The sequence below is a fragment of the Cygnus olor genome, chromosome 24 (genome assembly GCF_009769625.2).
Source record: "Cygnus olor isolate bCygOlo1 chromosome 24, bCygOlo1.pri.v2, whole genome shotgun sequence".
Classification (NCBI taxonomy): domain Eukaryota; kingdom Metazoa; phylum Chordata; class Aves; order Anseriformes; family Anatidae; genus Cygnus; species Cygnus olor.
In genome coordinates, this window is record NC_049192.1 from 3,142,009 (window position 1) to 3,154,854 (window position 12,846).

At 64.7% G+C, this 12,846-nt stretch overlaps 1 protein-coding gene across 22 annotated transcripts in view; it reads left to right on the forward strand.

Annotated features, from left to right (window-relative positions):
- The window catches only part of PLEKHA6 (pleckstrin homology domain containing A6), a 48,765-nt gene that overhangs the window by 20,168 nt on the left and 15,751 nt on the right, over positions 1–12,846 (forward strand). For 16 of the 22 annotated variants that reach the window (XM_040535961.1, XM_040535970.1, XM_040535966.1 and 13 more), the window contains 5 exons: positions 11,407–11,487; positions 11,622–11,739; positions 11,836–11,940; positions 12,054–12,126; positions 12,464–12,564. In XM_040535961.1, coding sequence (XP_040391895.1) covers positions 11,407–11,487; positions 11,622–11,739; positions 11,836–11,940; positions 12,054–12,126; positions 12,464–12,564 — 478 coding nt within the window. Of the gene's footprint in view, positions 1–366; positions 703–9,109; positions 9,134–11,406; positions 11,488–11,621; positions 11,941–12,053; positions 12,127–12,463; positions 12,565–12,846 lie in introns of those variants that run through there. The other 6 variants (XM_040535951.1, XM_040535950.1, XM_040535949.1 and 3 more) reach the window with 4 other exon arrangements.

The following is a 12,846-nucleotide window of genomic DNA, read 5'->3' on the forward strand; positions in this document are numbered from 1 at the left end:
CACTGCTGGCAACGGGTGGGACGCTTCCTGCACCCTGTATCACAGCTGGGGGCATTGCACCCTCGAAATACTGACAGCTCGAGGTGTTCTCAAGGAGCTGGTGGCTTCGCATCTTGTGGGGGTGCTCGTGGGGCCACCCCATGCATGCTTCCCTGGCCAGACGGGCTCCGTACCTGTGGGTGAGCGGGTGTCCCAGGTGGGGTGGGTGCCAGGGGCTCCTGTCAGGTCCAGGGGAGGAGGCAGCTCCCACCCGGAGGCAGCCATGAACATTTGGGTGCAAAGCAGCGTGATGGGAGCAGTCAGCCTGGCACAGGGTCTGCTGCCCCGGGAACGGGAAATCCAAAGCCCTGCCCATATGCAAAGGGGCCGCGCACTTCGCAGGCGCGGGGCAGCCGAGCCCCGCTGCAGGCAGATCTTATCAGCCGCTGCATCTGCGCTTATTTACAGCTCACTCCTGTCTGTGGTTTTTTTTTAGCCATTTGATGGGCTTATATCTTGATTAAAACCGTCCCTCCAGCAGCCCTCCGCTTTCCAGCCTGCGCAGGGTGGTGCCGTGCAGATGTTTGGCCAAGGCTATTTCTGAGCACTCGCAGCTCGGACACCCCCGGGGCCGCAGCCGGGGCTGAGCTGCTGGAGAAGCCGAAATTCGCTGCGTGTCGGTGTCTGAAACCCTGAGCCGTGTGCTGCTGTGCCGGGGGGGCTGTGAGTACCTGCAGAGCCACGGAGTGGGAGCGGGGCTGTGCCGGCGCTGGGCAGCATGGGCTGGGCGCAGGGGTCATTGCTTCATTATCCCAGGCAAAGGGGAGAGACGGGGATGGGGACGGAGGTGCAGCAGGCCCCTTGCACTGGGGGGTCTCCTCCAGGGGTTGTGCTTCTTCTGTGCCATTTTGGGGTCGCAGGGGGATGCGGTGGCTGTATCAAGCCAAGTGTGAGGTGTTGGTGCGCCGGGGCCTGGCACGGGGTGCTCGGGGCCGCTGCTGACAGTATGGCACAAGGTTAATCATTCAGCTGCTCACAGGTCAGGTAACAGCCAGTGGTGGGAGGGGGGGACGTGTGTCTGTCCTCTCCCCCCTGCCTGGGGAGTCCGTGCAGGGAGGAGATGTCCCTGCCGTGCTGGGTTAACCCTGTCCCCGACAACGTGCCCGGTCCTTACTGCAGATGGTGGCGTCTGCTAACAGGGACAAGCGCCCTTCCCAGCACGGAGCCACGGGGATGGTTCTGGCTCTGCTCTTCCAGCTGCGTGCTGCACAGCATGACCGTCCTGGCAGTGTGTTGGGTGCTCTGTTCCTGCCCCCGTGGGTGCTGGCATCGTGTCCCCTCGGCCAGCAGCCCCAGCTGCTCGCCCCGCGCAGCAGCCCCGGGAGCTGGGCTGGCCCCGGCATGGCTGCGGGAGCCAGGAGCTGCGGCTGGGCTGTAAACACGCTCAGATGAAGCTACAACCACCGGATTTCCTTGGAAATGCTGCTCGCGGAGCTCCGGGACCTCTCCATCCCCAGTCCCAGCAGTGAGGAGGGGATGGATGAGCCTCATCCCCCTCCCTGCCGTGCTGTACTGCTCGTCGGGGTGCTGAGAGTTGCAGGGTCTGGTCCTGTGTGATGGCTGCTGCCGGCTGAGCTGGGTGCAGAGGCAGGATACGGCCCTCAGGGCTGCACGGGGACAAACAGCACTGCATGGGGATATGGAGCAGTTTGGGGAGCACAGAGACAGGACTTCGCAACCCCCCCAGTGCAGCTGTGTCCGTTTGCAAAGCGGGGAGATGAGAGGAAGGGTGTGCACGAAGCTGGTCAGTGCTGCGGGGGTGACCACACGTCCCTGGGGGTGCAGAGCCCCTCGGGAGCCCCTCTGCATCCCCAGTGTCAGCGGTGTGGTGACATGCCAGGGACTTTCGGGGCACCGTGTCCAGCGTGAGTCAAGGCTGCCTGCCCACGCCGGGCCCGGAGCAACGCGGTGCTGATGGGGTTAAGGCTGCCGGGGCTGAGGTGGCTGTTAATGATTGATACCGACCGCGGTCCCCAGGGCTCGGCAGAAAACCACCCACCGGCAGCACAGAGCCGCCGGCTTCGGCAAGCGGCATGGACGCGCGGTGACTCCGGTGAATGCGGTGACACCGGTGCGTGTGTGCAGTGCTGGCGCTGAGCCCCGGTGGCACACGTGGACCATTGTCTGTGGCCAGGGACTGAGGGCAGCCGGCGGGGTGACAGGCGAAGTGCCGCTGTGCCCGTCACTGTCGGGATGCTGTCGTGATTTCTGCATGCGTCGGCTGAAGCGGGTGCTGAGGATCTGGCCCCAAAGGATTTCCCCGGTGCCAGTGCCGTAATCCCCTGCTCATGACCTGACCTGCCCGAGGAGGGGCTCGGCTCTGGTTTGTTTTGCTGCCTCGTGCTGGCGATTGCTTGAGACAGGTATTTCTGCACGCTGGAAGTGGTTTGGTAAAGGGCTTGGAGAGGGCTTTAAATCCTCCGGGGCTGGGGCTGGCGTGCAGCTCTGCGGCCATGTTCGTGCATCAGTTTGGCGGAGGGGGTGCCAGGAGGTGATGTGTCCCCTGGGTCTGTCCGCAGCACCGAGCTGGGCCCCAAGCGGTGACCCTGGTCCCTGCTGTGTCCCCAGCCCGGGCTGAGGGAGGTGGGAGGTCTGCAGAGCCAGAGCAATTCCAGGTTTGTAGGACGCCGTGGTTTGTGTGGGGGAGGCTGAAGGATTGCCTCCTGAGCCGGTAAATGCTCTTGATGTCTCGTGGCCACTCGCCCATGCCGGTGCCTGCCTGTGCCTCTCGGTGCCTGCCGCGGTGCCACTCGGTATGCCAGCAGCACGCCCCGGCCCCCTGCCCCGAGTGCCTGGGTGGGCAATTGCATCTATCCATGCGACCGCTGTCATCCCCTCTGACCCCTGCTGGGTCGGCTCTGGGCTGGCAGACACCCCCCCAGGGCTGGGAAGTATGCTGGGCTGGTGGCATTGGAGGAGAGTTGCCCCATCCTAGGGGCGTGGGGGGCTCTGGGGACCTGGCGGTGTGCACCCTGAGAAGATAGAGAGGAGCGATGTGGTTGAAGCAGGGCAATGCACCTGGCACTGTCAGGACACGGAGCTGCCTTCTGCCCTGCCCCAAGCTCAGGTCACTGCTGTCACCCCGCCGTGACGCTCCCCATGCGTCACCCCATGGGTGCTGTCGGTGCTGCGCCCGCACCGAGCCCTGCTTCTCCCGCAGCGCCGCGTTTCGGCCGGGCTGTCCCTCTGGGCGATGCCTTTGCCTCTCCCTTTTGGCCCTGGAACTGGAGTTTCCAGGGAGATAAAACACAAACTGCCCTGCTTCTGCCGGACTCCTCTCCCTGGGCCAGGAGGGGAGGACAGCTCCCCCCCGCCGCAGGCGATGCTGGCTGCCAGCAGCCGCTTTGTTCTCTGGAAATCCCCTGACTTCCCCGTGCTCCCAGCCATCCAGCAGTGCTGAGGCTGCTGGGGGCTTCTTCTGCCCCTGCCAGGGGGCTCTGCCTCCCTCCAACCCCCAGCAGGGACCCTCGGACCCCAGCCATGGGGACGTCCCCATCAGGGCCCCCGGCACTCCTCTGCGTGGCACCGGTGACGTCCCACACGGGGCTGGGTGACACAGGGCCACCCCGCGGGCCGTGGGTGCGCAGGAGCCGCCGTCCTCATGCAGGGGACTTTGCCCAGGCTCTGCCAGCCCTGCGCGGCAGCCCTGGTCCTGCGGGCGCGATCCAGCTCAGGCTTTGTGCCTTCCCTCCGCTCACGTCTCCCAGGGGACTTGCGCGGAGATTTATTGCGAGGGTGTGTTTGCAGGAGCCACGGGTAAAGCCTGGCCTGGCCTCGGTGTGGCGGCTCACCCCAGAGCCCTCCTGAGGTGCAGGGGGTGCTGAGCCCCCCCCGCGGGTGCCGCCTGCTCCGCCTGGGGAAGCTCTGGGCGGCGGCGGGTGCTGAGCCGCGGTGCTCCCCGCCTGGGCGCCCTGGTGGCAGCTGACGTGTGAGGTTTGTCACCGGGGCGAGGTGGCAGAGTGGATGGGTGCTGGCACCCTCCCTCCTGGGGCTGCTCGGCCTCCCTTCCTGCCCAGCATCGCTGCACGGTCAGGGGGTGCCAAAGGGCTGAAGCCACCCTAAGCACGTGGTGGCCACCTCTCTTGGAGAACACTTTTCAGAAGTGCCTGGCTCAGAATAGGGCAGAAAACAAAATTAATCCTTGTGTTTACCCCCCCTGGTGCACCCCAGAAATGGATGGGGAGCAGGGCAGGACTGTGCCTGCGGGAAGGGGGGATGCAGGCACCGCTCGGATGCGTCCCGGTGCCGAGCCAGGAGCAGCGGGACCGGGAGCTCGTTGTCATTAGCGTGGGGGCTGCGCTGGCTGCTTGCCCCCATCCCCGCCTCGGCAGTGCCGGAAACGCTTGCTCAGCTGGGCGGCGGGGCTGGGATTAGGGCACGGATTCGGTTACGGAGGAAAAGCCGGCGGCGCGCGGAGCCGTGCGCGTCGGTGCGGGGTGCCGGCCAGCTGGCAGCGTGGTGGTGGGCAGGGAAGGAAGCTCCGCGCGTGGCCACGCACCGAGAGCTGGTTTGTGAGCACCCACGAGGAGCTTTCTCCCCAGGGGCTGCTCTCACCGCAGCGCTGGCATTTCCATGCTCTGCTGAGCCCGTGGTGGTAGGGCAGGCTGGGGGGTCATGGAGCTTTGCCCTCCCATCTTTACCTCCGTCTCCTCTTATCCCCAAAGCCTTGTCCCTTTTCACCGCCGTCCCCTCTCTCCCTATCCCCAGGGCCCCGAGCTAGCCAGCCTCGCACATAACTCTTGTGAGCACGGGGGAATTCAGAAACGCTGAGAGCAGCAATTCCCAAACTTCTCCCCATCAGCTTTGCTCCTGGCCGGCGAGTCCCCGCTCTTCCATTTGTTCAGCCGAATTCCTGTCCGCTTGCGCTGCCTCCCCTCCCACGGGGTTGTGACCCGGGCCGCTGGCTGGGCTGGGGCTGGCACAGGACGCTGGGAGCACGCACGTCCCTCTTTTATCCCACTTGGATCAGCTCGGGGGGGGGGTGTGGAATGGCTGCAGGCTGCCCCCCCTGCTCTCGGCAGCGAGCAGGAGCCGCGTGGCGGCCCCATCCCGCTGCCTTCCCCCGGCCTCTCCCCGTGCAGAGGCAGCGGAGGAGCCGAGCCGCTGGCACTCGTCCCCTGGCTGCAGGGACACTGCTGCGCCTGCAGAATTCAATTTTTTTTTATCATTATTTCATTTCTGTTGCATCCCGAGGAAAAGCCACACTGGCCGACGCACAGAGCAGAGCCCGCGCAGCCAGCCCTCTGCACCCCGTGCCCCGAGCAGGGCAGCTCCATGTGCACGGAGAGTCTGCTTTATTACTGCTTGGGGGAAAATAAATCTTCCCCGAGTGTCACCGATTCCTCTCAGACAAAGCCTCTCCTTTGTGCTCCTGGCTGCGTGATGGGGCCACAAAGGAGAGAAGAAAGGCTTCGTTTCTTGGCGCATTTCTAGGTGCTTTGCTCCTAAAGCCTTTTGCTCCTGCCCTGGGCTCCCCTTGCAAGTCGAGGGGGTGGGTTTGCTCCCCCACCTCCGTGCAGGGTGCCCATGGGTGACGGGGTGACGCCACGGGTGCTGCAGCTCACTGCTTCCTAGGAGAAAACAGATTTCAAGGGCTCAACCCAGCCTCGGTCGGAGGAGAGGGATGTGGCTCAGGAGGAGAGGGAGAGGTGAAGAAAGGGCTAGAAAAACAGAGGAAGGAGGCCAAAACGCAGGGCGTGTTTGGCTCGGAGCCACGCGAGCCCCTCTCGCTTGGGAGCAGCCTGGATGCTCGCCCCCGAGCCGCTCTCGGAACCGAGTGTGGCTCCTTCAGATTTACACCGGGCCCCTCCGTGTGTGGCTCCTCCAGATTTACACCGGGCCCCTCCGCGGGGCAGGGGCCAGGGGGTGTGGAGACGCGTGCGGAGCTGAAATTCGGGTTGGGGCGTGGGAGGACAAGGTGCTCTGTTCCCTGTGGCGCGCAGCCAGCCTGGGAGCTGGGGGATGTTTTTAGCCGGCTGGGAGCGCTCAGAGGGGTTGAGCCCGGCCTCTGTAGGCCCAGTGGAGAGGAGGGGGGTCGGGGACCCCCTCCCCGCAGCTCTGCTCTAGATTTAGCGCTTGGCAGGCTCCTGTGGCTGGGCGGAGAGGCTGCGTTCCCCTCCTGCTCCCTGCCTGTGCAGATAAGAGCCTGCAGCCCCGACGCCGTGGGGATGGCCTCACTGAGGGAGCAGATCCCTTGAGCATGTCTGCCGAGCACCACAGGGATTTGGGATCAGCTTGGAGAGGGCTCTCCCTGTGCTCAGCTCCAGCCCTCAGCATGCTTTTTACACCCTGGTGTATCCAGCTTGCTGGGCGTGCTGCAAGGAGCTCTCCCACTGCATGCAAGCAGCGCAAGAGGGGGTCACACATCCCCTGAGCCCCTGCACACTTGCTGCAGAGCAGACAAGGCACTGATGTGGATGTGGAGCCCTGTGCACACACACAAAAAAAAAAAAAAACAATGGAGAGGGGCCTCACACCCTGTGCTATGGGCGAGGAAGGGTCCTGACCACCCTGGGCAGGCAGCTGGGGAGGAAAGGGATGGGCTGCAGAGAAATTCCAGGAAAAAAACCCTGCCAGGAAGCCAGCCAGCTGCTGGTGAGTGTGCCCCGTGCCTGCACCGCCAGGCAGAGCCAGCCAGCCCAGCCGCCCGTGGTTCCTGCCTGCAGGTGCAGGCTGTCATCGCCTGCCTCTTCCCTGCCTCTGCGTGGCTGGGTTGTGCCCGGTGCTGCTCACACTGAAGGGCGATGCCAGCAAGGGATGCACCCACACAGAGCCTCGGCCACCGCAGGGTCCTCAGGTTTTGCTCCTGGACGCGTCGCAGCCCTTGTTTGCAAGCGCTAGGGAGCGGTGACCTTCACGGTCGCAGGAAGGGCACCGGTGAGCCAGAAGGGTTTTCCCCCTGGGGAAAGGGTGGAGTTGTCCTCCCTGCGCTCAGCAAACTTTAACTTTGGGGAGGGGGAAGAACAGCAGCACCCAGTCAAAGTTTGTTCTCCAGTTACTGCGTTTATTCCCTTCCCTTGCTCCCTACCTTTGAGAAAAATCAAGGGGAGATTTTGGAGGGTTTTTCTTTGATGTTAACCCCAAGGAAAAGCCCCAGCTCTTATCTCCTGGGAGGTCTGGGGGAGCTCCCACCCTGGAGTTGCTGTTCAGAGCTCGGGAGCGTGTCTGCTTTCTTTGCTGCAGGGGGACCGTGTCCATGACCACCCCCAGGCACCGCTCAGTGTGAAATAGCCCAGCTGGGCAGGGGGGATGGCGCCTGCTGCAAGCTGGCAAAGCCAGGGTTGAACCCGGGTTAAAAGCTGCTGGAGTCACCCCTGAGCGCGGCTCTGCACCGCTCTGCGCAGCCCTTGGTGGAACCGGGGATGGGGCAGGAGGTGAAACCCCGGCGTGGCGGGGAGAGGGGATATTTGTGTCTCCTGTTGGCACTGCTGTTGGGTGAGCCCCAGGTTTGGTGCGCGGCGGTGGGCTGGCACGCGTCCATGGGCCGTTGGGGGACCTTGACCGCGGGTGGCGGGGTTTGGGGAGCTGCTGCGAGGACGTGGGGACGGCCACCCCCAGGGGCAGGCACACGGCTGGCACTGCCCTTGGGCACTGCAGCGGGCAGGTTTCTCCTCACACCTGCAGGATGCCAGCAAGGGGAGCAGCGGCCGCACCGCTCGGCTCCTCCACGCCTCTGAGAGCAGCTTTGGCTCAGGGTGCCCCAAACAGGTGCGTGTGGCTGCTTCGGGAGCTGTAATCCCAGCTGCATTGGCACATCCTCTGGCAGTGCTGGTGACGTGGTTCCCGGCCCCCTGGCAGGGACAGGGACCGCTTGTGCTGGCCACGGAGCGGTGGGAGCATCCCCGAGCACTGAGGCTGGGCACTGGCATTGTCCCAGCTCACCCTGGGCTGACCGATGAGGCAGGCTGCGGCTCCAGGTCCTGGATTTGGGGAGGAGCAGGTGAATGATGCAATGGTGCTGGCGCCGGGCTGAGCGGTGCTGAGCGGTGCGTCGGGCTGCGCTGGTGTCCCGAGGTGGTCCCGGGGCTGTGGCGGAGCAGGGACGAGGCGTGATGGAGGCCAGCTGGCTTGCTGCGCTCCGCTTCCTTCTTTGGAGCTTTCTTTGGAGGGGAGGGAAGGCAGCGCTGACATTTCAGCGTATTATCATAACGGCCGTAATGCATTTGCATCGCCTTTTCAAAGCGCCGTGCCCAGGAGGAGGGCCGGTCACCCCCAGTCCTGCCCTCTGGGCTCCCTTCCTTCACCTGCTGGGGTGCTGAGGGCTCCCCAGACCCCGGCTGGGGGTGCCGGAGCCCCGGTGCTGGCACCCTGCAGGGCCCCGTCCCCCCCCTGCAGCTGCTGGGTCGTACGGCGGTGGTCGGTGCTGGTGCTGGTCCTGTTCCCTGGGGTGACCTGGAAAGAGATGGAGGCACAGCGAGGAGGGGGAGCGGGGAGGGTTTGGGGACAGAAGCAGGGGGAAGGGATAGGGATGCAGCCAGGGAATGCAGGGCAGCAGCAGCAGCACCGGCTCAGCGACTTCCTCCCCGCGGCACCCTCCCGTCCTCAGGCAGCACCCCCTGCGCTGCTCGGTGCTGGGAGAAGGGGGGGACAGGGACCAGCAGCCCCCACCCTGCCCCGCTCGCCCTTCTCCTGCATGCTCGCCGCTCCCCAACGCTGCACCTGGGCTGGGGGAGGCGGCGTGTGCAGCGCTGCCCTTCGCCTCTCCTCTGCGTGGGGACGCGAGCGGGAGCTGTTTGTCCCTGTCATCGCCTGCCGGCTGCCTGCCGCGCTCCGGGGCTCGCCAACCCGCGCTGCACCGGGGCTGCCAGCACCCACCGCAGCGGCCGCGAGCCCCGCCGCTGCCACCGTGGGCAACGCCGATGCCACCAGCGCAGGGCTCGGGGGAATGGCACTGCCGGGAGAGGACATCGAGCCCCGTCACACGTCGTCAGCGTCCCCCTGCCCGTGCGGTGCCCATGGCACGTGCGCTCTAACCGGGCGGTGGGCGGCACGGGACCCCCCTCGCCCGCCGCTGCCATGGTGGGAGCCGGCAGCCGGCGCTGAGCCCGCAGCGCCCCGGCACCATGCTGAAGTTTCGGGCGGACAGGAGGGTGAGGTAGGACCCCTCCGGGGGGTGCTGGCGTGGTGGCGGTGGCTGGGGGCACCTCGGTCCGGGCAGCGAGTGCTGCATTGCAGTGCTGGGGAGGCGAGGTGAACTCGGGAGTTTCTGGAGCGGGGTCAGCAGAGGCAGCTGCTCCGGGCGGGGGGTTAAGGAGCTGCCCCCATGACCCCGAGGGAACGCCGGGTCTGGGGGTGGGAGCAGCCTGGGGAAGGGGCAGAGGTGCCTGGGTTGGTGCAAGGAGGATCCGTGGGGGCTGTAAAGCGCTTTGGGGGGCTGCAAAGTCAGGTGGGCACCTTGGGCTGGGGGAGAGCTCAGCTTGCAGGTAGAGAAACCCGCAGTGGTGGGCAGGGCTGGGGACCCAGGGGACGTCCCCAGCAGGGGCTTGGCTGCACTGGTGGCTCCGCGCAGCCCCGGCTTGGCAGGGCTGGGGCGTTCGGGGTGCTGCTCGCTCCGTGTTTGCACCCTCCCCGCGACCTGCCCCATCACTGCCGTGGTGGCGTGGCTCTCCAAAGCCTTCCGCAGGGGGCAAAGGGACCCGAAGCAGCTCCAGACCCTGTGGCAGAAAGCTCCTTTGGTGCCCTCGGAGCAGAGAGCACAAAACGGGGACGCTGCCACCTCAGCGAACTCACAGCAGATGCGGTCACGGCACAGAAAAGCCTTGTGCCAGGGGAGCAGGTGCTGCCCCTCGCTGCGGGGTGTGGGCGCCTTGCAAAGGGTTTTAAGGTGACCCCCAGCAAGGGGGAGAGCAGGCGGAGGGGGGCAGAGCAGGGTGCGGGGCCAGGCTGGGACCTGCAAGGGGGAGCAGCTCCTCGCAGGGCTTTTTTTTGGCAGAAAGCAGTTAATATCGGCTGAGCCTGGCTGGAGCCCAGCTTCAGGGCGATGCGTGCGTGGATGGGATGGTCTTGGCAGCTGTTTTCTTGCTCAAACTTCCCCTTCTTTGCTGACACTCAGCACTCCAGCAGTGTGCCAGGCTGTTTCTGTGTTGACATCGTGGGTGGCCAGGGGGCACCCGTGTCCTGGTGCCTGGCACTTGCTGGGGGCTGTCACCAAGACGGGGTCCTTGGCACCCCTTGGTGCAAAGCAAACACCCCAGGATGGAGCCCGGAGCCTGGACATGGGGTCGCTTCTTCAGGGGGGCTCTCCAAAGCAGAGAGGTTTTTGGAGCACTCCGTGCATCTCACCCCGTAGCTGATGCTCTTCACCGGGCAGCTCTGGGCTTGGTCCAAGATCTCACCCAACTCCTGGGTGCTTCGGTTGCTGATGTTTTTTTTTTTCTCTCCAAGACATTAACTCTTTGTCTCTGCTGCCATGAAATCGTGGCAGATTTTTGTGTCGGGGCGGTGCTCGGGTATCTCATCCTCATTGCAGCATTCGGGGTGCGGAGGTGGCAGCGCCCAGCTGGTGAGCATGGCCCGACAGGAGGCAGCATCCTTTCACTGGCCTGGCTGCATTTTGGGGACAGCCAGCTGCAAAAACCCTGCTGGGGGTTCTGCTGAGAGTCCCCCACCTCCACCCATGCCCCCGACGAGGGCTGTCAGCAGCGGGGCCCGGCGCTTTGTGACCCTGTTCTTAGCCTGGCTCCAGATATTTTGGCAAATGGCTCTGAAATCAGCCAGCCGGAGCAGAGGATGTGACGTTGAGGATGTCGCTTTGGGACGGGCCACGGCTGCTGCCTCTGCAGCGATTTGTGCTGACAGCCGGGGGGGTTATGATAATGTCTCACCACGCGGCAGCCGACGCCGTGTGATGTGTCCAGCAGAAGTAATGAGGTCTCAGCCATCGGAGACCTCATTTCGGCTCTTGGCGAGGCAAACGCTGTCTGGGAAATGCAGATGAAATTTGCTGTGCGGATTATGAAGCGTGTGGATGAGCGGGGGGAGCAAGGGAAGCGGTCACCCGACAGTGCTGCAAATCCAGGGGCTGCACAGGGGGCTTTTGGGGGTCCCTCTCCACACTTTGGGTCACCAGCAAAGAGTGGTGCGAAGAGTACAAGATGCACAACAAAGCCCTGGTGCTGGAGCAGGAAATACGGTGCTAAAAGCAAAGGGATTTATTTAGGGGGGTAGTGGGGATGGCTGGAGCTGTTGCACGTAGGTTTGCAGAGGAGGTGCGGAGCTGTGCTCCGTGCCGGGGCTCAGCGGAAGCTCGGCACCTCACCGGGTTTCTGTGCACCCTCGGACCCCATCCTTCTCCTTGGCTCTCAGGGCAGCAGTGCCATGGGTCCCCCCACAGCACTAACCCTGCTCCCCCATCGCTGTGCCTTGCAGCCACAATGAAAGGCGGAACACGTTCCTGCACCCAGTGACGGGCCAGGTCCCGGAAGAAAACTCAAGATTGGACTTGCAGAAGTAGGTTGGCGCCCACCTCCCCTGCTTTGGGGACTGAGGCGGGCTTGGGGCACGGGGGGCTGGTGCTTGGGGTGGGGATTTGGGGGGTCTGGCTCCTGGAACACAGCCGTGCTGACAGCAAATCTGTGCCGCAGACCGACCTTGGACATGTCAAGCAAAGCAGGCGGCAAGCGCCCGGTGACCAGCAGCAGCAGCGAGCCCTCCAACCACGCCATGGTGTCGGAGGTGCCCCCGGAGCGCCCTGGAGGCCGGGTGGGTGCCCGGAGCCACGCGGCACGGCGGGTGGCAGTGGAGACAGGGTGCAGGGGGTCCCTCCAGGAACTGAGCGCCTCCTCTCCCCCTCTGCAGGCATCGCGCCCCTCCCGCAAGGGCATCGCCTTCGGGAAGCGCTCCAACTCGATGAAGAGGAACCCCAACGCCGCCGTGACCAAAAGCGGCTGGCTCTACAAGCAGGTACCCGGCTGCCCCTGATGCTCCATCCCCAGGACGTGCCTCCCCCTTTGCGGCTGGGTGCTGGCCACCCACAGGTGCACATCTCCTGCGGTCTCACTGCTCCTCTCTCGCAGGCCAGCTCGGGGGTGAAGCAGTGGAACAAGCGCTGGTTCGTGCTGGTGGATCGCTGCCTCTTCTACTACAAAGGTATGCTTTTGGGGGCTGCTCGCTTCGGGGGGCACTTGCCACACCGGGGTTAATACCTCCCTGGCAGCTCGCTCAGCTCACTCACCCTGGCAGTCAAGGGCGAGCATGAATTATTGAGCAGGCTGTTGTGTGAGCTGAGCAGCAGCAGCATTTGCTGGTGAGGGTGAAGCAACAGGAAGGCAGCACTATCCTACAGGTGGCCTGCCCGCCCAAGCAGCCCCGTGCCTGCGTCTGTGCCGGCCGTGGGCAGGATCGATGGGGCCGTGTCCCCAAAACGAAGCTGGAGGGTCTCTGCCGGGGTCCCACCGTGCGCCTAACGCCCCTCGTTTCCCACCAGATGAGAAGGAGGAGAGCATCCTGGGCAGCATCCCTCTCCTCAGCTTCCGCGTGGCAGCCGTACAGCCCTCTGACAACATCAGCAGGAAGCACACGTTTAAGGTCAGTGCCGGAGTGCGGGGCCTGGGGGGCCCTGGGACGGTGCTGGGGCAGCAGCGATGCTTGCAGGGTCCCCGCTGCACCCTCCCCTTGCTTTCTTGGTGCTGGTGCGTGGAGCAGAGCCAAGCTGCGCAGAGGGGTGACTGCAGTAACCCCCTGGGACGTCCCCTGTGCCTTCTGCTGGGGAAACTGAGGCACGTAGAGGGTAAAGCAGCATCAGCCGCCATCCCTAGCCCAGGGAGGCTGGGTGATTGGGTTAGTGCTTGCTTGCTGATGGACCTACAC